Source organism: Neltuma alba, unplaced genomic scaffold (genome assembly GCF_004799145.2).
Source record: "Neltuma alba isolate B1F8T4 unplaced genomic scaffold, ASM479914v2 tig00004456_pilon, whole genome shotgun sequence".
Taxonomy (NCBI): Eukaryota; Viridiplantae; Streptophyta; class Magnoliopsida; order Fabales; family Fabaceae; genus Neltuma; species Neltuma alba.
Genome location: NW_021633717.1, coordinates 38,997 through 64,188, shown reverse-complemented (window position 1 = coordinate 64,188; position 25,192 = coordinate 38,997). Strand labels below are relative to the sequence as shown.

At 32.1% G+C, this 25,192-nt stretch overlaps 2 protein-coding genes and 1 pseudogene across 2 annotated transcripts; all 3 read left to right on the top strand.

The window, feature by feature from the left end:
- The first annotated feature begins 1,838 nt into the window (after positions 1-1,838).
- On the top strand, positions 1,839-10,238 carry LOC114744826 (uncharacterized). Its single transcript, XM_028932973.1, has 4 exons — positions 1,839-1,962; positions 6,864-6,977; positions 7,452-9,005; positions 10,171-10,238. Exons 1-4 carry the CDS (start codon positions 1,839-1,841, stop codon positions 10,236-10,238), a joined length of 1,860 nt encoding a protein of 619 aa, XP_028788806.1.
- Positions 10,239-18,884: 8,646 nt separating this feature from the next.
- Positions 18,885-22,950, top strand: LOC114744825 (beta-hexosaminidase 2-like; annotated as a pseudogene).
- Positions 22,951-24,606: 1,656 nt separating this feature from the next.
- Positions 24,607-24,951, top strand: LOC114744824 (non-specific lipid-transfer protein 4.1-like). The gene has a single exon (XM_028932972.1). It carries the CDS (start codon positions 24,607-24,609, stop codon positions 24,949-24,951), a length of 345 nt encoding a protein of 114 aa, XP_028788805.1.
- The last annotated feature ends 241 nt before the right edge of the window (positions 24,952-25,192 follow it).

The window sequence follows — 25,192 nt, the reverse complement described above, 5'->3', positions numbered from 1 at the left end:
TGTAACATGATATCTGAATTTTTTGAATATAAAAATTTATTCTATTTATTTTTTAAGAAAGCCTATCACGCATGCTTTGGTCAAAAATGTTTTATTACATTATATTAGGAAAAAAAATATTTTATCATTTATTTATTAGGAAAAAATGATATATATAAGCTAGCAACAACCAAGTACCATATTATTCAATAAAAGAAGGAAAAACACCCTATATGGTTTTTTTTTGTTTGGTAAAAGACTATACGGTTTATTTTAAATTGCCCAACAACCACAAATCTCGGATAAGTCAAGATAAAAATTCCGGCAAAATATATGGAGGAACTGATACATGCAGTTAACAAACAAATAATATTTCATACATTATTTAGAAAAAGATTAAAAAATTTAGGCAAATCGAAATATTTCTGAAAAAAAAGCCGTGGGAAAACTGAAATGGATAGGTAACAAACAAATATAATGTGATTTATTAAATTGCAAAAGAGAGGATACATTATTTAAGAAACGGTTAAAAAATTAATATATTTATCTCTTTCCTCATTGTGCCACTTGTTGTACTTCTAGATGACCTTGCGACTCCTCCCTTATAATAGTAATAGATTAAAAAATTTAGGCAAATCAAAATATTTCTGAAAAAAAGACGTGGGAAAACTGAAATGGATAGGTAACAAACAAATATAATATGATTGATTAAATTGCAAAAGAGAGGATACATTATTTAAGAAACAGTTAAAAAAATTAATACATTTATCTCTTTCCTTGTTGTGTCACTTGTTGCATTTCTAGATGACCTTGCAGAGACCCCTCCCTTATAACAGTAACAGATACTTCCGTTGGAGATCATGGTCATCGTCACGGCAAATTCTTCCTGCTATGAATTATGGGGAGTCGGAAGAATCATTGAGATCCCCGCAGATCCGTAATTATTCTATGTCTTATGCCTCCATGGCCGAATATTTGTCTGACACGAGAAGTTCCCGTTATTATAGTTTAATTAGTTATTTCTTCAACCACTAAGGTTCATAGTCAAAAACAAAGTTTAACGGATTAGCTTGGAGCTTCATGAAGTCGCAAAAGTATGTACTCTTTCCGTGTTATATATAAACATTTATTTTGTAGTATAATTTATATTACAAAATTGCTCTTATATTTAGGATCGAAGGAGGATATGCATTATGTCAAAAAAAAAAAACAAAAAATATAATCTTATTGATTTATATTGTATATACTACCTCCGGTCATTAATATAAGACTCTGTTTGATTTTTATTTTGGTTCTAAATATAAGACCTCAATCCACTTTATCTCTTATACTTATGCATTTTCTCCCAAGATAATCCTTTTAACAATGGTAGTTCTAGCCAATATATTTAATTAGTAAAGATATTTTAGGAAGACAACACCTATTTATTACAAATAACTAATTTAACTTATTTTCTTAATCTCTTCAAATTAGTCAACTAGCTCTTATAATTAGGACTGGAGGTAGTATTTCATTTAAGTATCTCTCTCAGTACTCGACGTACGTCGTTTCCAAGAAAAGCTGCTGGTTGATATCATCACTGAAAATGCATAAGAAAACGAGAGAGAAGAATATACTAAACACAGTTCAATAATGTACTTATATTCCCATATGGTTCAAGCAATATATATATATATGCATGCGCACATATTTGTATATATGCACACACATATATTTGCCAAAACAAGGGAAGGACGTAAGGAAATCTGATCTCTCTCTCTCTCTCTCTCTCTAACACACACACACAGAGAAGGAAGGGCTAGCTTCTGGGTTTTGTTGATAATATGTGGAGGGAGAGAGAAAATAGGGTTTGGAGAACGATGAAGAAGAAAATGATGAATATGATAGTTTTAGGGTTTGTATTGTCTGTGTTTCTGTGGGCAGTTCATGAGGCGGCAAGGCTACCTACCAAAGATGCAGCAGGGAAGTTAAAGGCATTCTCAGGTGAGATTCTGTAAAATTTTCTAATTTTTCATTTTCCCTTCCTCTTATGTCTCCTAATTTTCTTGGATCTATACGCCTCTAGTGTATGTTGTTATTTTTCTTTGAGATTTCTAGTCATAGGCTATGTGACATGAAATCACTTTTGTTGGAATTTTTTTGTAACAAATAAATCATAATTGTTATGAATAAAGAAGAATAGAGAAGAATCATACAAAGGAAGAGAGGATTGATAAGAGAGAGTCTTTCTCATTCCGTTCAAGAGTACACAATACATTATACATGGCCTCTATTTATAGGCACAGTTTTACATCTTTGATAGAATCTACAAATCACATGATAATATGAGATAATTGTGGGATATAGAGATAATGGGAGATATTAGAGATTATAGGAGATATAGGAGATAAAGGGAGATATATGGACATCCACAAAGATATTATTGTATTCATAACACTCCCCCTTGGATGTCCAATATATATGAATGTGTCTCATTAAAAAAACTTCAACTAGGAAAAACCCTATGGGATAAAAACCTAGCGAAAGAAAAAGAGTACATCGTTCATTGATACACTATGCAATGCTGCCTCATTAAAAACCTTGCTAGGAAAACCCAGTGGGACAAAACCATAGACAAGGAAAAAAGAGTACAGCGTGTATCAACTCCCCCTCTTGACAACATCAGTTAACATCTTGGAGTCTGCAAAGTCTAATATAACGAACAACCCTTCCAAATATTGTAATTAGATAAAAACGTCAAATATGAATTTCATAATCTTCTAAAAATTATGAGACGAATAGTCCTTTTATAGTTTACCCACATGTGGATCATGCTGTGATCTCTTAACATGAGAATCAAACAGAAATACTTTATCTACATAGCCAATAAAATTAGCTGTGGGTACTTTCAGATATCCACGGTATCCTTTAAATGAAAAATATTCTTAATTTCGCTCCATCGTTTTTATATTAGCGACAAACTATATCATGCTAACTAGCAAATGATATATTGAGTTATGTGTGGCTAGATAGATACATATGTGCTCTAGTGATACTAAAGCATGGTACTTCTGGACCAAGTATTTGTTCATTACCTTCTAGAGGTCTAAATCGATCTTTAATCCATATCTAAAGATCTTGCAACTACCGAAACACATAATGGATGTGATTTATCCATATGTATTCTTCTCAAAGCTTTTATCTCAAACTTTCTCTTTAAGTAATTTGCAATTTTTGAAAACTCATCAGGAGTTGTGATACTATCATTATAAATAGTATTGATAACAGACTCATTTTGAATCTTTTCATAAACAGACAAGTTGAAATAAGTTTACAACATTCCTTCAGTTGATATTAACCACATATGTCTCATATAGAGACTTACTTCAATGATGTTCTTGAGAACATAATTGTATGCTTCTAGAAACTTAAATCCTTCAAGAATTTTCATACGTTATGATCCATATCTATTCATGTATTGGATCGTTTATATTTATACAAGAATTTGAATCCTTCTGGGATTCACATATAATTTTACTACATAGTGGGTCACTGTATTTCTAGACGCATATGAGATTTTATCAAACTGCCAGATTGATAATATACATAAAAATTTTAATTCACCACAAGATTCTCTTTCTGTTTTCTTGTACAAATGCCCCTTACACTTTAGGTGTTTGGGTTAGAGATACACAAATCTCCTATTATAATGTTACGTCTTTTCTTTTCTGTTGGCCAATCATTTTTCTATCTGTATCTCATAATAGATTTATATATAAGATCCTCACTTGATCATGTGATATCATCAATCAAATTATTGTCGACAATTTTATTCCTTTGTCGGTCCCGTTTTCTTTTATGACATAATATATCGAGATCTCTTTATTACTTTCAGACACTTAAACCTCTTCAGGGGTCAAAGGGTTATGTCTTAATCTCTTTTGCAATTCATGCCTCCTTAGTATGATCATCATGATCATTTGTTCCTTTTTCTTTTCTTTTGGAACCGATCATAATATCATGCTTTTAGCATGTCTTCAAGAATAGGAGCATTTTTAGCTGGAATATAAGAATTAAAAATTCTCATTTGGGTCAGTAATTGCATCTGGCAGACATTAGTAATGTTTTACAAATGCAATACTTCATGAACTTCTAGTTCATACTACTATATTTGAGGATCTACATTTGATAGTGAAAGTGCATTCTATGTGTTCTCTTTTCCAGCTATACATTTTCTCCCTCTCATATTGGAAATATGCAATGTAGGTCTCCCAAATCCATAAATCTCCTTTAGAAACATTATTTTGTTTCATTTAGAGACAAACAAGAATAAGGAGGTTTTTATCCAACATTGATCCCAACTTACTTTTAATATCCACCTATGTCCATTATTACGGTGGAATAATAAATATTGCATATTCTAAGATGAAAAATGTCTGACTCCTAACCAAAAGCCAAATATAATGGGAGAATTCACAATACATCGTTGGCTTGATGCATTTATGTGCAAAAATATATAAAATCAATCATCCCACACTCAAGTAGGAATTCTATTCTCATAAACTCTGATCTAGCTACTTATGGAGGCTTTTACTGAGCATATAATTATCAGCAACGTGAGGAACAATCACTAGCAATCTCAACAAGAATCATATTGATTTCATAATCAAGAACTTATGTACTTAATGTAATTATTTGAACATATTTGCAAACTTCAGGTTGCAAGTTGATCATAAACACCTGTGACCATTTTATAGATGCATCTTTCACTTATAGAGTATTACTTTGGTCTACATGGTGTCTAAATGGGCCCATATATAAATTTGATACATTATAAATCTGTACGGATCCGATTTTGAGCATAGTTCTTTTTGAGAACAAACAACACATAAAAATTCTTGAATCACATATCATTTTAAAGAATCTTCTGGTTCTTTAATAAATGACAATGCACATTTTTTATGATATTTTGCATCATTATGATCCGGGATGATCTAACCGGTCATGCCAAACTATGAATGCATAAACTTCTAGTTTATTGTAAAATTATTCTCAATTATTGGTAAACTTCTTGTTACCATGTTATATTATTTATTTTTTTTTCTTTAATATTCCATAAGAAATATGTTATCAATTATAGATTTTATCTTCAGGATAATAAATAATGATATAACTCTTCTAGAGCATTAGTTTTTATCTTTTACCCAAATGGTAGAAACCTGTGCACTCATGGAAGGTTAAGCGCTACTGGCTCTTCTGGAGCTTTTTTTTTTCTCAAAAGGAACATGAGATATAAGGAATGAAATTAATATCAATAATAACAAATTCCACCTAACATGATTCACACTTGTATTTCAACAATCTCACCCTCAAGTGTAAGTCATATAAATATATTTTTCTTATTTCTATATTTCAAATACAGTGAATAATATATAGTAAGCTAATAACATATCTTTAACTTGGAAATCCAAATGCTTCCTGATTCATATATAATAATAGATTTAAATCCAATTGAGCTATCACCTTAAGACCCTATAATAAGTAAATATTCTCATATAAATGTTTGTGGGTTATAATTTTTCATTATTAATTCCTTTTCTACCCACAAAAAAAAAAGGGGGGGGGACTACATTAGTTATTTAAGAACTATATCGATTTTGTTACTAGTTCTTCAGGAACTATATCAACATTTTGCTATTAGTTCTTTTGAAACTATATCAATCTTTTGTTATTAGTCCTTTTGGAACTATATCAATTTTTTTGATTACATATAGTTCTTCAAAAAAAAAAATGCTCTATATAGTTCTTCAGGAACTAAAATATATTATTATATCACTATATGGTATATTTCACTTTTGTTATACTTTTTTTCTCTCAAAATATGAAGTATTTTTTCTAACAAAATATATATTTTCTCGATAATATGAGATAATTGTGGGATATAGAGATAATGGGAGATATTAGAGATTATAGGAGATAAAGGGAGATATATGGACATCCACAAAGATATTATTGTATTCATAACAATAATATAATCTTCAAATTTTTTTTATTGTTTTTACACATTTTCAAATTTATTTATACAAATATATTAATTCGACATGAAATGACGATAAACATTAAAAATAAGTAAAAAGAGTGCTTTATTTACATAACGAAAATAACAACATAAAATATCAAAATAAAAATGAATTATTAAGAAGGTAAATAATTTTTTTTACTCCAATTCAAGAATAAAAATAAAAGTATTGACATTATTGAAAAATGATTGGAATCATACTATAACTATCATAAAAAAATTTATAACTAGTGAATGAAACGAATTCAATTTAGTGATAAAAAGTTAAAAACTAGCCTAAAGATAATATAATATAATATGTTCTCTATTAGCTTTTCTTTGATGTAGGTTAGCTATTTTCTCCTTTAATGTTGGTAAACTTCTATAAAGTTTTGAATTTATGATTTAGCTAATAAGAAGCTAAATAAAACATTCAAATTAAAATGAACAATGAGACATGTGTATTTATAATTAAGCCATAGGAATGACGATTTTTTTTTTTTTTCAAACTTCAGTTTTATCTGGTAACTTGCATATTACGCACTATGTCATAGAATAAAATGAATATTCTAATTCATGATAATTAGATGCCTGATGCTTGTTTTAAATCAGTTGAATCATACATTCAATCAATAAATAAATGATCGTATCCCATGAAGCCTAGAAGAATAGCTGTAGAAACAAAACGCCTTCCTTGAACGACACGCCACGGGGACGTCGTTTTGTTCCCACACATAAATTTGCTAATTCAATGACCTTACATAGCTTCTACCGTCACATTTAGCACATATCAAAGGAATATTCTCCTTATATGCCTTGGGATTCGATCTTCTTGTGATAAAAACAGAGCTGGGAAATTGTCTTACTCTCTCTTGTGCAAAGGGTATCTCCAAGAAAGACCAAACACTTCCCATTGACGCAACTTTCAAGCTTCCTGCGCCAACACCAGTCTGGCCACCAGGTAAATAACCTTTGTCATCATTCTGTCCTCTCTTTTCCTCTCTATTGTTCAAAAGAGAGACCATATGTTAAAAGGATACAACTGTTTATGCTGTGTTCACTCATATTAAGCATCCTTTTAACATATGTTTTCAACCTCAATCTCAATCCTTATCCCTTATTTTCAATACTCCATACCAAACATAACCATAGAACACAACCGATTCATGTTCCACATTTGTAGTATCTCTCTGCAAAGCATTGATACTTCAAAAACAGTTGTATCTGTTGGCAAGGGGGGAAAAAAGAGAGTTATATCATATCCTGAACACACGTGATAGTTAGTTCGTTTCTTTTGGGCAAAACATGTGAGGTTCAACTATAATCTAAAGTACTGTGATATGCCAGATGCTGTCAAAATTTATCAGATATGACCTATATGCTACTCTTTGTCTAGCCAATTCTTATTGGTGATGGATTACTCCTTTGCATGCAGGTGATGGATTTGCCAGTGGGATCATCAAACTGGGAGACATACAAGTGGCTCAAATTTCAACATTCAACAAAGTATGGACATCTTATGAAGGTGGTCCAGATAATCTTGGGGCCACAATCTTTGAACCAACAAGACTACCAGAAGGATTCTCTATATTAGGTTACTATAGCCAACCCAACAACAAGCCTCTTTTTGGATGGGTTCTTGTGGCCAAAGATAATTCTTCAACCAGTCAGCCAGCACTAAAGGAACCACTTAACTACAAACTAATATGGAGCAGCAACTCTACGCAATTTAGTCGAAATAGCCCAGCTTACTTTTGGTTACCAACTCCTCCTGATGGCTATAAAGCAGTAGGCAATCTTGTGACCACCACACTGGACAAGCCTTCCCTCGATAAAATTCGGTGTGTCCGGTCAGACCTTACTGATCAAATTGAGACATTTAATTGGATTTGGGGACCAGGAGCATCCAGTGACTCCAATGAGTTCAATATTTATGAAATAAGACCAAGCAACAGAGGGACCAAAGCTCAAGGACTTCATGTAGGTACATTTCTAGCTCAAAATGGTGGAAATAACAGTCTTCTGTCTATATCCTGTTTGAAAAACGCCAATTTAAACTTAGCCTCTATGCCCAATCTACAACAAATTCAAGCAATAGTACAAGCTTACTCTCCAATAATGTACTTACATCCTGATGAAGAATACCTCCCTTCCTCTGTAAATTGGTTTTTTGGAAATGGGGGACTACTCTATAGAAGAGGACGTGAATCACATCCTGTCCCAATACAACCAAATGGCACAAATCTTCCTCAGGATCATTACAATGACGGGTCCTATTGGTTGGATCTTCCAGCAGATGAAGCCAACAAGGAAAGAGTTAAAAGGGGTGACTTGCAAAGCTCACAAGCATATCTACACATAAAACCAATGTTTGGTGGAGCATTCACAGACATAGCCTTTTGGGTATACTACCCATTCAATGGACCAGAAAGAGTAAAAGTAGAGTTTGTCACCATTTCATTGGGAAAAATTGGCGAACACGTCGGGGATTGGGAACATGTGACACTAAGAGTAAGCAATTTCAATGGAGAACTCCAAAGAGTATATTTCTCAGAACACAGTGGTGGTACTTGGGTTGATTCCTCTGAGCTTGAATTCAAGAACAAAAACAAACCCATCGTTTATTCTTCGCTCCATGGCCATGCGCTTTACCACAAAGCAGGGGTCCACCATCAAGGTACCGATATTACTTCGAAAAGTAAAATAATAATGGATATGGGAGTGGGGTATGAAGTGATTTCTGTAAAGTATTTGGGATCGCAGATAGTGGAGCCGCCATGGCTGAACTATTTCAGAGAATGGGGTCCAGTAATAAGCTATGACATCGCAAAAGAGCTTAAGAAAGTGAAATGGTTGCCTGGGAAGTTGAAGAAGTTTTTGGATAATATTGTGAATAGTTTGCCGAGTGAAGTGTTGGGAGAGGAAGGGCCAACTGGTCCGAAGGTGAAGAGCAACTGGAATGGGGATGAAGATGATAATAATCATCAGTGTATATATCAATATATATGTCAAATATGCAGCAATTCACACAACTCGTGAATGAATACACGAAATCTTGTTTTGTTGATCCAAATACCTTCAACAGTTGAACTGTATTTGTTTGGCATGAATATCAGTATTCATAAATTTGAATGGAATGGAAATGCTAATAGTTTCATGTGCAAGTCTATGAAAAGCAGGCACATATTTGGATAAATGTTAGGAAAGTAGTCTGATCTAATTTATGGTATATTCAGCAGTGTGATGTTATGTTTTTAGTTACATCTATCATCCTAATCTTATATGTGGTTTAGAGTACTGGATGCATTATAAATAAAATTAAGGTATTGGAAGTATTAAAAAAATAACATAAAGATGCTGAATGCTACTTTACACTTAAATTTTAAGGGGTCTAAGGTTTGTTTTTTTTAATATATTGGGTGGAACATGTTGAGAATGATTTATAAAAGAACCAGAGTGATTTATCCTTAGTCGTATAGGCAATCAAAAGATAATAAAGAAAGAGTATGCAGTATACTGATGCAACCTCAGTGTCGAATCACTTGGTCTAATAACTCTCTGACTTTCTAAGCAAAATTAACACAATTTACTTGCAGAACATATAGCAGACGAAGCACATTCAGATCAATACAAGAAAAATTCTTTGTTGACTTTCAGGTGCAGTGTTAAAATGAGAATGAATGTAAATGCAAGCAGTATGATGGAACTCAAGAAAAATACAATCAGAATATCAATTCCTCCAAGAGTTTCACTTCATCGTCATTGCCTTAATCTGATCTGGAGCTAAATGTACTGAACGAGCAAAGGACTCAACATTCTTAATCAAATAGAACTTCTATTCAAATGAATCAATTAATCAGACCACAATATTTAGTTTCACTGAACTGTAATAAGGATCTAATTAACTACTAATTCAAGAATGGACTACCGAGTCTTTACGGCGTTCAATTACATAGCATTCATCTAATCATCTAAAACAGAATACCACTGAATTCTTTCCTAAATACTCCACGACTAGCAGAGCAATTGAAAAAGATAGATGAAAACAACTCCCTTCTCAATCCAGTAGCTCAGATTTAGTTCTACTCTTGGAAGAATTTGTGGATTTAGCTACGCATGATAGTGATTGCCTCCTCTTTGATGTTCGAATGTAGTTTCTCCATGGAAGCTTTCAAGTTCGGCGATTTCCACTCCAGAGGATACCGATCAGTTGGAAGAATAGGAGCTCAATTTCTACTTACTGACTTCCGGAGAAAAGAACCACGCACGATTTTCTGTCTCCAGAATATATATATCTCCTCTCTGCCCCGTAAAGAACTCTTTTTTTCTGTTATTCTGTTTTGTTCTTCCATTCCGTCTTAGCTGGCATGGAGTAATTACTTCAATTCATTTTCGTTTTCCCGCCTCTGCTCTGTAATTCCCGCAATTATAATTCAGCTCCTTCGGTGGAATTCCCTTTCCTTTAGTGATGGAAATTAGTTTCCATTAGTGATGGAATTTCATCTCCTTTGAACTCCCTTTTCCTTTCTTCTGGAAAAATGTTTCTGTCATTCCAAAATTACAATTCTGCCCCTGAATTCAAAATATTAAGACAGAAGTAATATCCAATAGTGAAATTTAATGAGAAGAATTATTAAAATATCACAACTGCTTAATTCTTTCACTTAAGTGCATCAACAATTTATTTGTTTACTAATGGAATTAAAGTTCAATCTACTTCTTAAAATAGCCTAAAATATATATCCCAAGTATATAGAAATATGATTTATCACAGAGTTGTGTAATTGAAAAGCAAGTAACAGTAGCTTATGAGATAAACTATGATTTTTTTTGGCTCATAATTGGTTTTGGCATCATCAAAATTTTGGATTGGCCTTCTTAAAAGGAATGCTCTTATTGGCTAGGAAACAAAGCTTTTGAAGCACCTAGACAAGCTGGTCATGTTAGCCAAGTAGTGTCAAGTTCATTGGTTCTTCCAATATATACTATATAATCTTTTTTAATTTGCCACCAATCATCTTTAATTTTCCCCTCCTTTGGTGGCCTCAAAAACAAAGTTAATGTATTATGTGTATATCCACTACTGAAACTAGAGCTGGCTTAATTAATTAGCACAAACAAGATGATCAATTACCATATCCGCACCATTACACCACAAAAGTCGATCATCTAGCTGCAATTGATAAGCCTGTTGAATTCAAAGGCCATCATATCATTCACCAATTATTCTTTTAGTTCTTAATATAAGATCTGTTTAACTAATTTGATTAGATTAAGAAAGTTAGGTAAACCAATTAATTATAAAAAATATGTTGTATTTTTTCTAAAACACCATAATCATTTTTCTTAATATTCTTATTCTTACTCCTACTTGATTATAGTTAAAGGAGTATTCATAGAGATAATTTAGAAAAAGATTGATAGATATAAAAAATATATCTTACATTTGGAACCAAAATCAACTTAACAATTAGATCCTATAATAATGACTAGAGAAGTAACATTTTAGATGTTCACTTTCTTAATTAATTACCATCTTCTTAGTTCCCATTTCAAAAGTAAATGAAGTCTTGCTCTTCCTCAACACCTTCCCTTGCGTCCATCATCCTATATGCGCCTGATTCTGGCTATAAATTAAATCTCATGCTCTTTTAAAACAATAATTTTATAAGAAAATTGCATAATATATTCAAATACAATAATACGGATAAAAAACAATGTTTTCTTAATTCCCAGTTCAAAAGTAAATTAATGTTTTCTTGTAGTATACTACTTCTGATCTTTAATATATAAGAGCTAATTTTTTTAATTAACCCAAATTAATTAACTAACTCTAATAACAAGGACTAGTACATTTCACATATTATCAATCCTTAAATGTGTATCTTAACATAATTTTTTTATTTAAATCTTATTATCTAATACCAAGGACTCAAATTTAGAATCTTATTTAAGATGCCTTAAATCTCTTTTTATTTAATTTGGGAACAAACCAAGGAAATCAGAGCCGGTTCACCTAGTTAAAAAACAAAGGAGGGGAATGGACCTTTTTTTTTTCTTTCCCTTTTTTGTTTTTGAAGGTTCATCAAAGACAATTCTAAGTCAAATAAAAATCTTTGAATAACTTGTGAGGCCGGCGACTGATATTTTCTATGGCTTTAATGAGACAGAAGCAACAATCCAAAGCCATGTTTCAAAATTTAAATCATTCATTAAATTATATGAAATTATGATTGGAGTTCATAATACAATAATATGAATTGTCAATATATATATATGTGTGAATCAAATTTATTAATTTCTTAAAATTTCATTAACATAATTTTTATAACAAAAATCGTGAGTTGTGAAGCTTAGTTTAATTTGTCGTGGAGGAACAAATGGGGACTCAAGAAAGGTCTTGATATTTAATTGTTCTTTATAAGTTACTTATTTAATCAAATGATTGAGTGCCTCGGTTGTTAAAAGTTTTTTTCGAGGATTACTTTTTTTTTGGCCAACTTTCTAGAGGATTACGTCCGAATGCTCTTAACAAAATAATTGAAGACGTGAAAATAATATTCCATGATTTAAATTAGAAATAATTATTAATACAGTTAATACTTCTTCGGTCCTTAATATAAGACCCATTTAACTAATTTGATTAGATTAAGAAAGTTAGGTAAGTTAGTTAATTATAAAAAATGTGACACATTTTTCTTAAAATACCATAATCATCTTTCTTAATACCCTCTATCCCTCTTCTACTTAATTATAGTTAGGGAGTAACCATAGGGGTAATTATGGCTTATGACCAAAACCAACTCAACAATTGGGTCCTATATTAAGGACCGGATGAGTAATTTTTAAGAAATATTAACAAATATTAATCTTCACAATAGTTTGTATATTTATTTTACATTTAATGAGACAATTGTTATGTTATTTTTTCAATTTAATGATTTTTTTTATAACTTTTAAATTTCATTTAGTTCTTTTCTTAAATCTTTTTAGAAATCAAAGCCAAAGAGTTTGATTTCATGCACGCAGCCAATAAGCTAGTATAAAATCTAGAAAAATCTGCCACTAAAAACTGGTTGAAATGATAGAAATAAATATAACTTAATCCAACTCGCTTTTATAATTAACGAAAAAGAATCTAGAAGAATCTCAACAGTAATATAACTCCTCCAGTCCTTAATATAAGATTTATTTAAATAATTTGATTAGATTAAGGAAGTTAGGTAAGTTAGTTAATTATAAAAAATATGACATGTTTTTCCTAAAACACTTTAATTATCTTTTTTAATATCTTTCCTTCCTCACTTAATTATGGTTGAAGAAGTATCATAAAGATAATTTTAAAAAATTGATAAATATGAAAAATATGTCTTATATTTGGGATCAAAATTAACTTAATAATTAGGTCTTATATTAATAACCGGAGGAGTATTATCTTCTTCAATCTTTTCTTTCAGATACTGAAGTAATTAATCCAATTTGTGATCGTAACTTAAAGCATTAATGCATTATCACGCGGTGCTTGCCTTTTGCCACACCGTGAGAAAGTTTGAAAGATTTAAAACAAAACGTTGGCTAAAAAAATTTAGGGATAATTAATATACAAACCCTTACAATTTTAACTGGTTTTTAATTAGGTCCTTATATTTTTTTTTCTTTTTATCAGGTCCTTATTGTTTTACCTTATTTTTAATTAGGTCCTTGTAGTTTTTATTCTTTATTCTATAAATAATAATATTCTATAAATAGTAAATTATTATAATAATCTTGTGTTAATATTCTTTTAAACTTTTAGTTAAACATATGTATTATTTATTTTTCAATTCTAACTTTTATAATTATAAAATTCAAATTATAATAATAAAATTTTCTAAAATTAGAATATAATTATAAATAATTTATAGTTAAATATAATTATTTATTCTCATTATTATTGATTACTAAATGATTATGTTAATTATTTTTTCCAATTACAGGATTATTAATTTAAAAATGAAATTAATTTTAAAGAATAAAGTTAATAAATAATTTTTTTAAAACTAAAAAGGATCTAATTCAAAAATAAATGAAACTATAAGGACAGTTTTTTATTGGGAGGGACCTAATTAAAAACAAGTGAAAGTAAAAGAATCTGATAAAAAGAAAAAATTTTATTGGGACTTGATTAAAAATCAGATGAAACTATAAGGATATGGAAATTAATTGTCCCAAAAATTTAAAACAAAACACAGTGATTTTTTCCATGCAGGACAGTTTTTGCTGTTGGAAAGAAAATGAAAAACTTGTTAAAAATGTGTTTTCATTACGTATTTTGAAAAATAAAAAAATAAAAAAGTAAAAGATGTTCTTGGAAAAAGAAAAAAGAACATCTCTATAATGTTTTGTTAGTTTTTTTAAAAATAAAATTAGAGTGTAGTGGAGAAACGTTTATTAAATTATGAAGACTAATATTTTAAATAAAAAAAACTATAGTTTAAAGCTTGAATAATTAAAACTAAAATGAGAACAAACTATCTTTTTAATTTTTTATTTTCAAAACTTGGTCTAAAAACTTATTCTAAAACATAGAAAAAGAGAATAAAATCAAACTGAATTTCAGGCAAGGAAGAAGAAGAAAACAAGGATAAAGACGATGTAAAGACAAGGACAAAAGATTAATATTTTTATTCTGAAAATGTCATATTATATAGCTTTTGATGGTTACCTTGTACGCCAGGACAAGTTTAAAGTTGAAACAATTTAATTAAAGCCAAGACGCCTTGTCGAAAAAACAAATGGACTTTTCGCAGGAACAAAGTACGTGTCATGTGAGTAAAAAAGGCCAACAAATAGCAAACGAAATATAAGAAAACAAAAGCTACAAGTTCATACCAACAGGATTGGATCTAATAGAAGGGACTAGTCCCTCATAACATGACGAATCAATGTTTGAATCCCCGCTGGAAGAGATGCCACACAATTAGTACCCGACAGTGTCTCGGATAGAATTACATCTAATAGGAGGATACCTATGCTTTAGCAAAAAAAAAAAAAAGCTACAAGTTCATATATATGCACCGCTATTCTAATTTCTATCAACCCCTCTATTTTTATTTTTTAACCTCTTTTTCTTTGATTTCATCGCCTTTATCTCAGAGACACAAACACATATATATATATATATATTACCTCAGTCTTTAATGTAAGTGTTAGTTGATTAATTTGAGTAAACTAACAAAGTTTGTTAAGTTAGTTATTTATAATAATTAGATTTTGTCTTTCTTCAAAAACCCTTGCTAATCAGATATATTTAGGTGTTATAAATTTAATGTCCTTAATAAGAGTAAGAGTAGTATGATGAAAAAGGAAACAAATTTTTTTTTTTACTTTTTTACTTTTTTTCCATGGTATATAGGAAATTTTTGTTTTTAAGATTTGACTTATATTTTAGATTATAAAGACTCATCATCATATATGCACACCAAGCGTCTGCCCACACCTCTATTTATTAAAAAAAAAAAGAATTTTTTTACATTAAAATCAATATATTGAAGAGCATGCGCATTGTTAAGAATTAATTTTTTTTAAAAAATAGAATTAAGATTGTGAAACACATGTTTTATCACTTTATGTCAAATCTGCTGTGAATCACATTACTCACGATTTATCAATAAATTTGTTTTCTATAAATTTTAATTTATGAGTAGAATGTGTACATGCACAAGTTGAAAATGAATAATTGTTGGCCAAAAAACAGTTGAAGATGAATCAAATAAAAAATATAGCCTATCGTGGGGAACGAAAAGGAAAACCAATCTTTTTTTCCCCCTTGCATCACCCATTCTTGACGTTTAAACTAATTTATTTTTAATACATTAATCTGGCATTTACTCATCAGATTCGATTGATTATAAATGCTTTTCTAATATTATTATTATCATCCTCATCATCATTACTTCCTTTTAAACTCCAAACTCCAACCAAACCGAGCATGGTCCTCTGAACTAATTTTTCATTTTGGCTTAAAAAGAAAGCCATATATGTATATGTATATACTACATCCGATTTCTAATATAAAAGATGAATAAATAATTTATAAATATTAATAAAATTAGATTAGTTAGTTATATATAATAAATGTGTATTTTCAAACTATCTTCTTTTAAATGAGAAATTCCTATACAAAATATGAGTTAATGCAATTTTTAGTGTCTCAAACCCACTTTTATTTTGGTTTTGATCCATCAAATTTCTGTTCTTTTAAAATATTAGTTCCTATAATTCAATAAAAATTTGGACAATTTTACCCTTAAGAGACCAAAACCTATTGTTTGAAATTTGAGTGATTAAAGCCAAAATTAGGACAAATTTGAGAGACCAACAAATTCTATTATTGTCTTTAAGTCAAGTTCAGTTAAAACATGCTACAATGTAAGAAATAAATCTGATTTGAGATTTAATAATTTTTAAATTTTTTTTATTATTTCCCATATTTATCTAGGAGGGAGGTAATATTTGTTTGGGAAAAAGACAGAAAAGTGCTACTTAAACTTCATAATCCTCAAATGGTATGTTAAATTTGAAAAATCCCAATTTGGTCTCAAAAGACTAAATTGGGATTATTATATAAAATGAAAAGACCAAATTGCCCTTCATTTTAAATATTATTTTTAAAATATCACAGCCCCTACTGGCCGGTTGGTCACCGAAGCAGTGGCGACCAGCCGACAATTGGTCATCGGAGCTCTGTCGGTCGGAAAATTTTTTTACAACTTCAATATAACGGTTAATAACTTTTGTAATGCTATTAACAACTTCAGTATAACAATTAACAACAGGTTTTCTGAGAAATTCAACAAACTCCAGCTACCAGAAACAATTTTTTTGAAAATTTTTACAGCTTCAATGTAACCATTAACAACTTTTGTAACGCTATTAACAATTTCAATATAGCAATTAACAACAAGTTTTCTGGGAAATTCAACAAACTCCGGCGACCGGAAACAGTTTTTTTAAAAATTTTTACAACTTCAATATAACCGTTAAGCTATTAACAACTTTAGTATATCAATTAACGACAGATTTTTCGAAAAATCCAACAATTGGTCGTCAGAGCTCCGGTGGAGGAAAACAATTTTTTTTTTAAATTTTTACAACTTCAGTATAACGGTTAACAACTTTTGTAACCCTGTTAACAACTTCAGTATAGCGGTTAACAACAGGTTTTCTGAGAAATTCAACAAACTCCGGTGACCGGAAACGATTTTTTTGAAAATTTTTACAACTTCAATATAACCGTTAACAACTTTTGTAACGCTATTAACAACTTTATTATATCAGTTAACAACAATTTTTTTGAAAAATTCAACAATTGGTCACTGGAGCTCTGGCGGAGGAAAACAATTTTTTTGAAAATTTTTACAACTTCAGTATAACGGTTAACAACTTTTGTAACCCTGTTAACAACTTCAGTATAGTGGTTAACAACAAGTTTTTGAGTTTGTTAAAGGTATTACTAAAGTTATAAAAATGCCACTTTTTGAATTTTTCAAAAAACTTATTATTAACTGCTATATTGAAATTGTTAACTATTATATTGGAGTTGTAAAAATTTTCAAAAAAACATAATTGTTAACGTTATACTGAAGTTGAAAATTTTTACAACTTCAGTATAACGATTAACACATTTTATAATACTATTAACAACTTTAATATAGCAATTAACAATAGATTTTCTGGGAAATTCAACAAGTTCCAGCGACCGGAAATAATTTTTTTTGAAAAATTTTACAACTTCAGTATAACGGTTAACAACTTTTGTAATTCTATTAACAACTTTAGTATAGCAGTTAGCAACAGGTTTTTCAAAAAAATTCAAAAAGTGGCATTTTTATAACTTCAGTAATACCTTTAACAAACTCAAAAACCTGTTGTTAACCGTTATACTGAAGTTGTTAATAGGGTTACAAAAGTTGTTAACCATTATACTGAAATTATAAAAATTTTCAAAAAAATTGTTTTCCTCCGTCGGAACTCCAGCGACCAATTGTTGAATTTTTCAAAAAATCTGTTAACTGATATAATAAAGTTGTTAATAGCGTTATAAAAGTTGTTAACGGTTATATTGAAGTTGCAAAAATTTTCAAAAAAATTGTTTTCTTCCGGTAGAGCTCCGGTGACCAATTGTTGAATTTTTCAAAAAATTTGTTGTTAACTGATATAATAAAGTTGTTAATAGCGTTACAAAAGTTGTTAACGGTTATATTGAAGTTGTAAAAATTTTCAAAAAAATTGTTTCCGGTTGCCGGAGTTTGTTGAATTTCCCAGAAAACCTGTTGTTAATTACTATATTGAAGTTGTTAATAACGTTACAAACGTTGTTAACGGTTATATTGAAATTGTAAAAAATTTTGAAAAAAATTGTTTCCAGTTGCCGGAGTTTGTTGAATTTCTCAGAAAACCTGTTGTTAATTGCTATACTGAAATTGTTAATAACATTATAAAAGTTGTTAACCGTTACATTGAAGTTGTAAAAATTTTCAAAATTTTTTTTTTCTAACCTATGGAACTCCGGTGACCAATTGTCAACCAGTCGCCGGAGCTCTGGGGACTGCCGCTGCCAGAGTTCCGATGACTGGCAGGCCAGTAGGAGCTGTGATATTTTAAAAACCATATTTAAAATCAAGGGCAATTTAGTTTTTTCCTTTCATATAATAATTTCAATTTGATCTCTTGAGATCAAATTGGGATTTCTCAAATTTAACATACCATTTGGGGATTATGAAGTTTAAGTAGCATTTTTCTGTCTTTTTACCTATTTGTTTCCTGAAAAATTTAGTATATATTGAAGCACAGACCAAGACCCCAAGTCCACTCAATTCCACCAACAATGGCCTTCGATGCACCTTCTCGATCACTTCTTGTGCTAGCACTATGCATATTCATTGCTCAGGGGAAGGTGCACTCTGCTGCTGGCACCACCACGGGCATTACCGTGTGGCCCCATCCAAGACTTTTCAAATGGCCTTCACCCCAACAAGCTACTCTCCTCTCCCCTTCCTTCACCATCACCACCAACGCCCCTAACCACACACACCTTGCCGCCGCCGTCAGCCGCTACCTCCGCCTCATCCTCACCGAGCGCCACCGTCCTCTTGTTCCTCCCTCCGTAGTTAATTTCCCCACGAACACCCGTCCCTTACAATCCCTCATCATCACCGTCGCTGAACCCGCCGCTCCACTCCACCACGGCGTCGATGAGTCCTATTCTCTCACAATCCCTGCAACCGGACCTGCCAATCTCACCGCCGCGACGCCGTGGGGCGCCATCCGAGGCCTGGAGACGTTCTCGCAGCTCGTATGGGGAAATCCGACGCGCGTGGCGGTGGAAGTGTACGTCTGGGACGCGCCGATTTTCGCTCACAGAGGCTTTATGCTTGATACCTCGAGAAATTACTTTCCGGTGGAGGATATTCTGAGGATGATTTCGGCGATGAGTATGAACAAGATGAACGTGTTGCACTGGCACATTACGGACTCGCATTCTTTTCCTTTGGTGGTGCCTTCGGAACCAGATTTGGCCGATAAGGGGTCGTATGGCTCCGATATGCAGTATTCTCCCGCCGATGTTAGAAGGATTGTTCGATTTGGGCTTGATCATGGTGTTAGAGTTCTGCCTGAAATCGACTCACCTGGTTAGGATATCTAATTTGACCTCCAAATTTATTTATTTTTTTTCATTTTTTTTTCACCCGGATCAGTGCCCAGCCGACGTACACGCTAACGCTGAAAATTGGACCGATAAAAGTGGTAGTTTTGGGATCAGTGATGAGTGGTTGACTGGTCTGCACACAATCATAGTTGAATTGGATTAAATTAATTAAAGCATATAAAAACGTTTATATATAATAATAATATTTAAATAAAAAGGATATTAATTTACAAATAAATAGAATATCTCTGTATAAGATGTTTCTAAAAGTAATTTTTACTGTATACCGCGAAATGTGAGGAGAGTTTTATCACAATTTATGTAAAAGTATTTTTTGTATATAACAAATACCCCTAGATCACATATAATCCAACAAAATCAGTTACTAAAACACACATAGATACGATGAACTGCTATTTGTTTTCCTTAAGATGATATTGCTTTAGACTTGGTAAAAATATAAAGTCCAATGCGATTGACCTATTCAAAACTCTTAACACCCGTTAGAAAGTACTAGGATGTGTTTGGATAAAACCAAACCATGGTTTGGAGAATAGTTTTTAGAGAATAAATTATAGGAAGAATAGATTCTATGAAGAATATATTATGTGAAGAAGTGATTTTGAGAAGTGAGAGTATTTGGATAGCTGTTATCAGAAGTACTTTTTATATATACAAATTACTAAAAAAAACATAAGTTAATATGATAATTATATAAAAGATAAATTTTATGATATATTTTAATTTGAAGGAATAAAATTGTTAATAATATATTTTTTACCAACATAATTAATAATACATAAGATAATGTAATTAATAAATAATTAATATGTGTATATATGTTTATAAGATATAAGGTTAAATATGTTTATAAAAAAATAATTGAGAAATGTTAAAATCATATTATTGTTGAGATCTACTCTGACAAGCATAATCATCTCTCCAATTTGAGCCAGAAGCAGAATGAATTCACTTCTCCTGAAATCATGATTTTGGCCCAAACCATGATTTCAGATTATTGGCCCAAAATTAATGTTATTTGGGTGACATCTCACCAAAACGATGGTTTTGCCTCCCAAACCATGGTTTTGAGGGTCACCCAAACAGGCCCCTAATAGTTCTTTGACTGGTTTGACTAACGGATCTGAGTTGGGTTTTAATAGCATGCATTCAAGTGACAAATATTTTTTATTCTTTTGACTATGAGGCTCCTTGCTAATAATTCTAAGACCACGAGCATGACTTTTTTTTTTTTTTTAAATTGAGAGTATGCAGGTATATCCTTACATAGCTCAAAAGCTTTCACTTTTTTAAAAATTAAAATTGAACAGAAATTATTTATGAAAACATATATTTTTTATCCCAGTAAAACGGAGAAACATTGAAAAAGAAGAAAAGAGTATGAGATTATGTACTGAGTATCCGAGTCAGCTTATCCGTTTGTTTGCCCACCATGTATGTAATCATCCTTTGTTAAAATCTGTATGATGAAATAAAAAATAGAAGAATTTGGTTTTGTCTGTATATAAATCTATAGTATGATCATGTTCTAATTGAAACTGTAAAGCTTTGACTTTGTGACAGGCCATAACCGCAGATCTAGTTATTTGGATGCAACTAATGGGGCTGATCTCTCCTACAACCTCGGGATCGGCCGAAGATTACTCGTTAAAAACTTCACCGAGTAAGAAGAAAAAAAAAATGACTGAGATCCCCCAAAAACACCAAAAAGAAGTGGCTGGTTGATACAATTAGTTGTTCTATACAATTAGCAGTTCAAATTACATTTTCTGAGTTGATGTGTTACTGTAAGTAGCGTTGCTGGAAAGTCGGGCAGGGGATTGCCCAATTTTTTAAGTTCGAAAGTGCGCACAGAATGATGAGGACTAATAAATTATTCTACTCATAAGACCTTTTGATTATTAATTAATTACACTTTCTGTTTAATATTCTAGTTTGAAGTTTACAACTTGGGGTACTGATACTTTGAAATAACATTTATTCTAATATAAAAGCATGCCCTTTTCACATAAGTCAGTGATGGTACTAGGTATCATGATCCGTAAGGCTCGTATGCTTGAAAAACAAATCCCAATGTATTTGATATTTGTTTGACACCCGTGTATAACGTTTTATATCTTGGATGTATCATATTTGGGTCAGTATCCATTGAGGCAATGATGATTGCCGTTCAAAAGAAAATGTGAACTGGGAGGCTGAACAGGATCTGTATCTATCGGGTCTCATTTTATGTCAATGTTCATAAATCTCAGATTACCATGATTACTAATTTAATGAACTTCTGAATGGACAGGGCACACAGGATCTTGGGCATTGGCATATCCAGATATTGTAACATGTGCCAACATGTTCTGGATGCCGCCGTGTGGGTGATGCACTTGCTGCAGAACCTGGAACAGGACATTTAAATCCCTTAAATCCTAGGACTTACACTGTACTTAAGAATGTCATAAAGGATGTTACTTCATTATTTCCGGAACCATTCTATCATGGTGGTGCTGATGAGGTCATCCCAGCTTGCTGGAAAACCGATCCCACAATTCAAGCGTTCCTAGCCAACAATGGAACCTTCAACCAACTTCTTGAGACATTCATCAATTCTACTCTCCCTTATATCTTATCCCTCAAGCGAACTGTGGTCTACTGGGAAGATGTTTTCCTATCCGACCAAGTTCATGTTCCATCCACAATGCTTCCTAAAGAAAATGTGATTCTACAGACATGGAACAACGGACACGACAACACGAAGCGTCTTGTTTCTTCTGGATACCGAACCATTGTTTCGTCTGCAGATTTCTATTATCTGGACTGTGGACATGGGGATTTTGTTGGGAATGATTCCCGGTATGTTATTAAAAGTGGAGATCAAGGGCATGGAGGGTCCTGGTGTGGACCCTTCAAGACCTGGCAACTTATCTATAACTATGATATCACGTATGGTTTAAGTGAAGATGAGGCAAAGCTGGTTCTTGGTGGGGAAGTGGCACTGTGGTCTGAACAAGCAGATCAAACTGTTTTGGATTCGAGAGTTTGGCCGAGAACATCGGCGATGGCTGAGTCGTTGTGGTCCGGCAACAGAGATGAGAAGGGTATGAGGAGATATGCAGAGGCCACAGATAGATTGAATGAGTGGAGATACAGAATGGTAAGAAGAGGTATAGGGGCAGAGCCAATTCAGCCCCTGTGGTGTGTTAGAAACCCTGGCATGTGTTACTATGCATGATGGACCGATAAACACATTGAAATAGGTGTCACTAAAATTCACAGATTCAAAAACTTATTTTGATATTTTATTGCTTCCTTACCCAGCCAATGGGTAATCTACATCTCTTGCTAATTCATTCCTCTACGAGAATGATGGATGTTGTCAGTTATACTTGTTTTAAATGTGACTGAGTCTCATTCAAGTCATTGTTTATGTTCTTTCAAGAATTATTTTAAGCGATTGTTTTGTATTAGGAGAAGAACTCTGTTTCAGATATCGAAAGATGGTGTCTGTGTCATTATCGATTATTTTCTTTTGTATCACATGTGTCCAATAAAGTATGACTTTATTTCATTGTCCCAATGAAAATATGAGTGAGTTTCAGCAGAACAAATATTTGATTCTCCAAAAACTGTATATGACACTATTGAGCATTACTTCTCCATCACAGCGACGCCCAATGTTTATCCAATTTCGTCTGTCAAATAGAGTTCTTGTATAAGTTTTTTGGCCAAATTTTATACTTATGGAGTTGTGTATTTTGAAGGATTGTTACAAAGAGTAAGTTGGTCCCTCGTGAACATGAGTGATCCTCATAGTTTTTGAATATTACCAATAATAACATAGTTTAGTGGCATGAAAGTTTTTTTTTCTGTAATTTAAATGAGAATTGACGTGTTGAATCACGCCTACCCTTGGAATAAAAGGAAATTTGTCAACAACTCAGACAAATAAACATAAAAAGATGGAGGCGAAAGATGAAGCTGGATCCAATTGAATCTGGCGTAGACATAGATCCGTCTTATTTTTACGTACCTCTTCTCATAAAGTGGGCGTTTTGGCCCAGAGAGTCGTGAAATGGGCCTTCCCATCCCCCCATGAAATTCGTTTATTGTTACGTGCTTTCCAGCGAACTTGAGAGGTGCCGACGTTATGTCGGACAGTATTTTAAATAGAATTGTATAAAAAAAAAGTTCCACTTCATGAGTGTTTTTTTTTCCTGTTTTCTTTTTTGGCCAATGCACCTCACATGAGTTAGAGAAATAAAATAGGAAGAATTGCTATGAAGTCTCAAATAAGGAATATAGTTATTAAAAAATTTCAGTAACAATAGAACAGCCCGCAATAACAAATTTTAGGGTAATAAATAAAAATTATTCACTTGTTATTAAGATTTGTTGGTAATTATTTTTTTTATTGTAATCTCATTGTAACTCGTCGGTTGCCACATTATGAATATAAAATAAAACAAATTTAGAACTATAGTAATTGGTGAATGGGGTTTTAATTTTCAACTACCGAACGAAAATTAAATGAACTGGTCTATTTAATTCACAAAACCTGTGTTTTGAGAGGTCACTGGCATGCAAGTCATCAATTAAAGCTTGAATCACTAGTATCTATATCTGACCGCTTACACCCCTCAACATACCCAAATTTCTTTATGGTTTCTTTTAGTGTGTGGCAAGCAACGCAATACAGACAATGTTGAATATGATGATGAGGATATATCACTCTCCAAACGGCGCCTATCACTCCAAAACTCCCTTACTTCTCACTTTAGACTCTTCTTTGATTGTTTCTTTCTCTGCCTAGCTATATATAAGTCCCTCCACTATGTAGAAAAATGATTCAAAGAAATCATCGCTCCTTCTTTCTTCTGTTTTTAAAACCATGAATCTTTCTGTGTGTGTGGTTTTTCTGGTTCTGCTGCTAGCTGCTTCAACATCTTCTTGTGACGCTGCAATTACGTGTGACCAAGCGACTGGGTATCTGAAGCCATGCCACGAGTACTTGACCGGGCCCAGTGGAGCGAAGCCGCCGGCGGCGTGTTGTGACGGAGCCAAAGCTCTGGTATCGGCAGCGTCGACCCCGGAAGATAGGAAGACTGCTTGTGAATGCATCAAGGCTGCTGCTCAAACCACGCCAATTAATGCTCAAAACGCTCACGATCTTCCTGATAACTGTGGCATCTCTCTGCCCTTTGAGATTTCTCCCGACTTGGACTGCGACAAGTAGGTTTTAATTAATTACTTCTTAGTTTGATTTGTTTCATTTCTTTCTTTCCCCTTTCACTTCAAGTATTGCTTAATATAATATAGGTTGGTTTGTAAGAAATATAATTTAAAAGATTGATTTATAAAAGCCTGGTAATGACTTAAATCGTTATAAAATTTCAACCGAAGAAGACAATTAATGATGGAATTATGTATATTGATTTAACTTCAATTCATTCAATTATGTTAAAAAAAATATAATT

What these genes read in the sequence shown, in the direction of transcription:
- LOC114744826 (XM_028932973.1), top strand. Translation starts at nt 1,839, where the DNA reads ATGAAGAAGAAAATGATGAATATGATAGTTTTAGGGTTTGTATTGTCT. An exon ending in GAAGTTAAAGGCATTCTCAG is followed by an intron (nt 1,963 to 6,863) that starts GTGAGATTCTGT and finishes TGATAAAAACAG; the next exon opens with AGCTGGGAAATTGTCTTACT. An exon ending in AGATGATAATAATCATCAGT is followed by an intron (nt 9,006 to 10,170) that starts GTATATATCAAT and finishes GTTCGAATGTAG; the next exon opens with TTTCTCCATGGAAGCTTTCA.
- LOC114744824 (XM_028932972.1), top strand. Translation starts at nt 24,607, where the DNA reads ATGAATCTTTCTGTGTGTGTGGTTTTTCTGGTTCTGCTGCTAGCTGCT.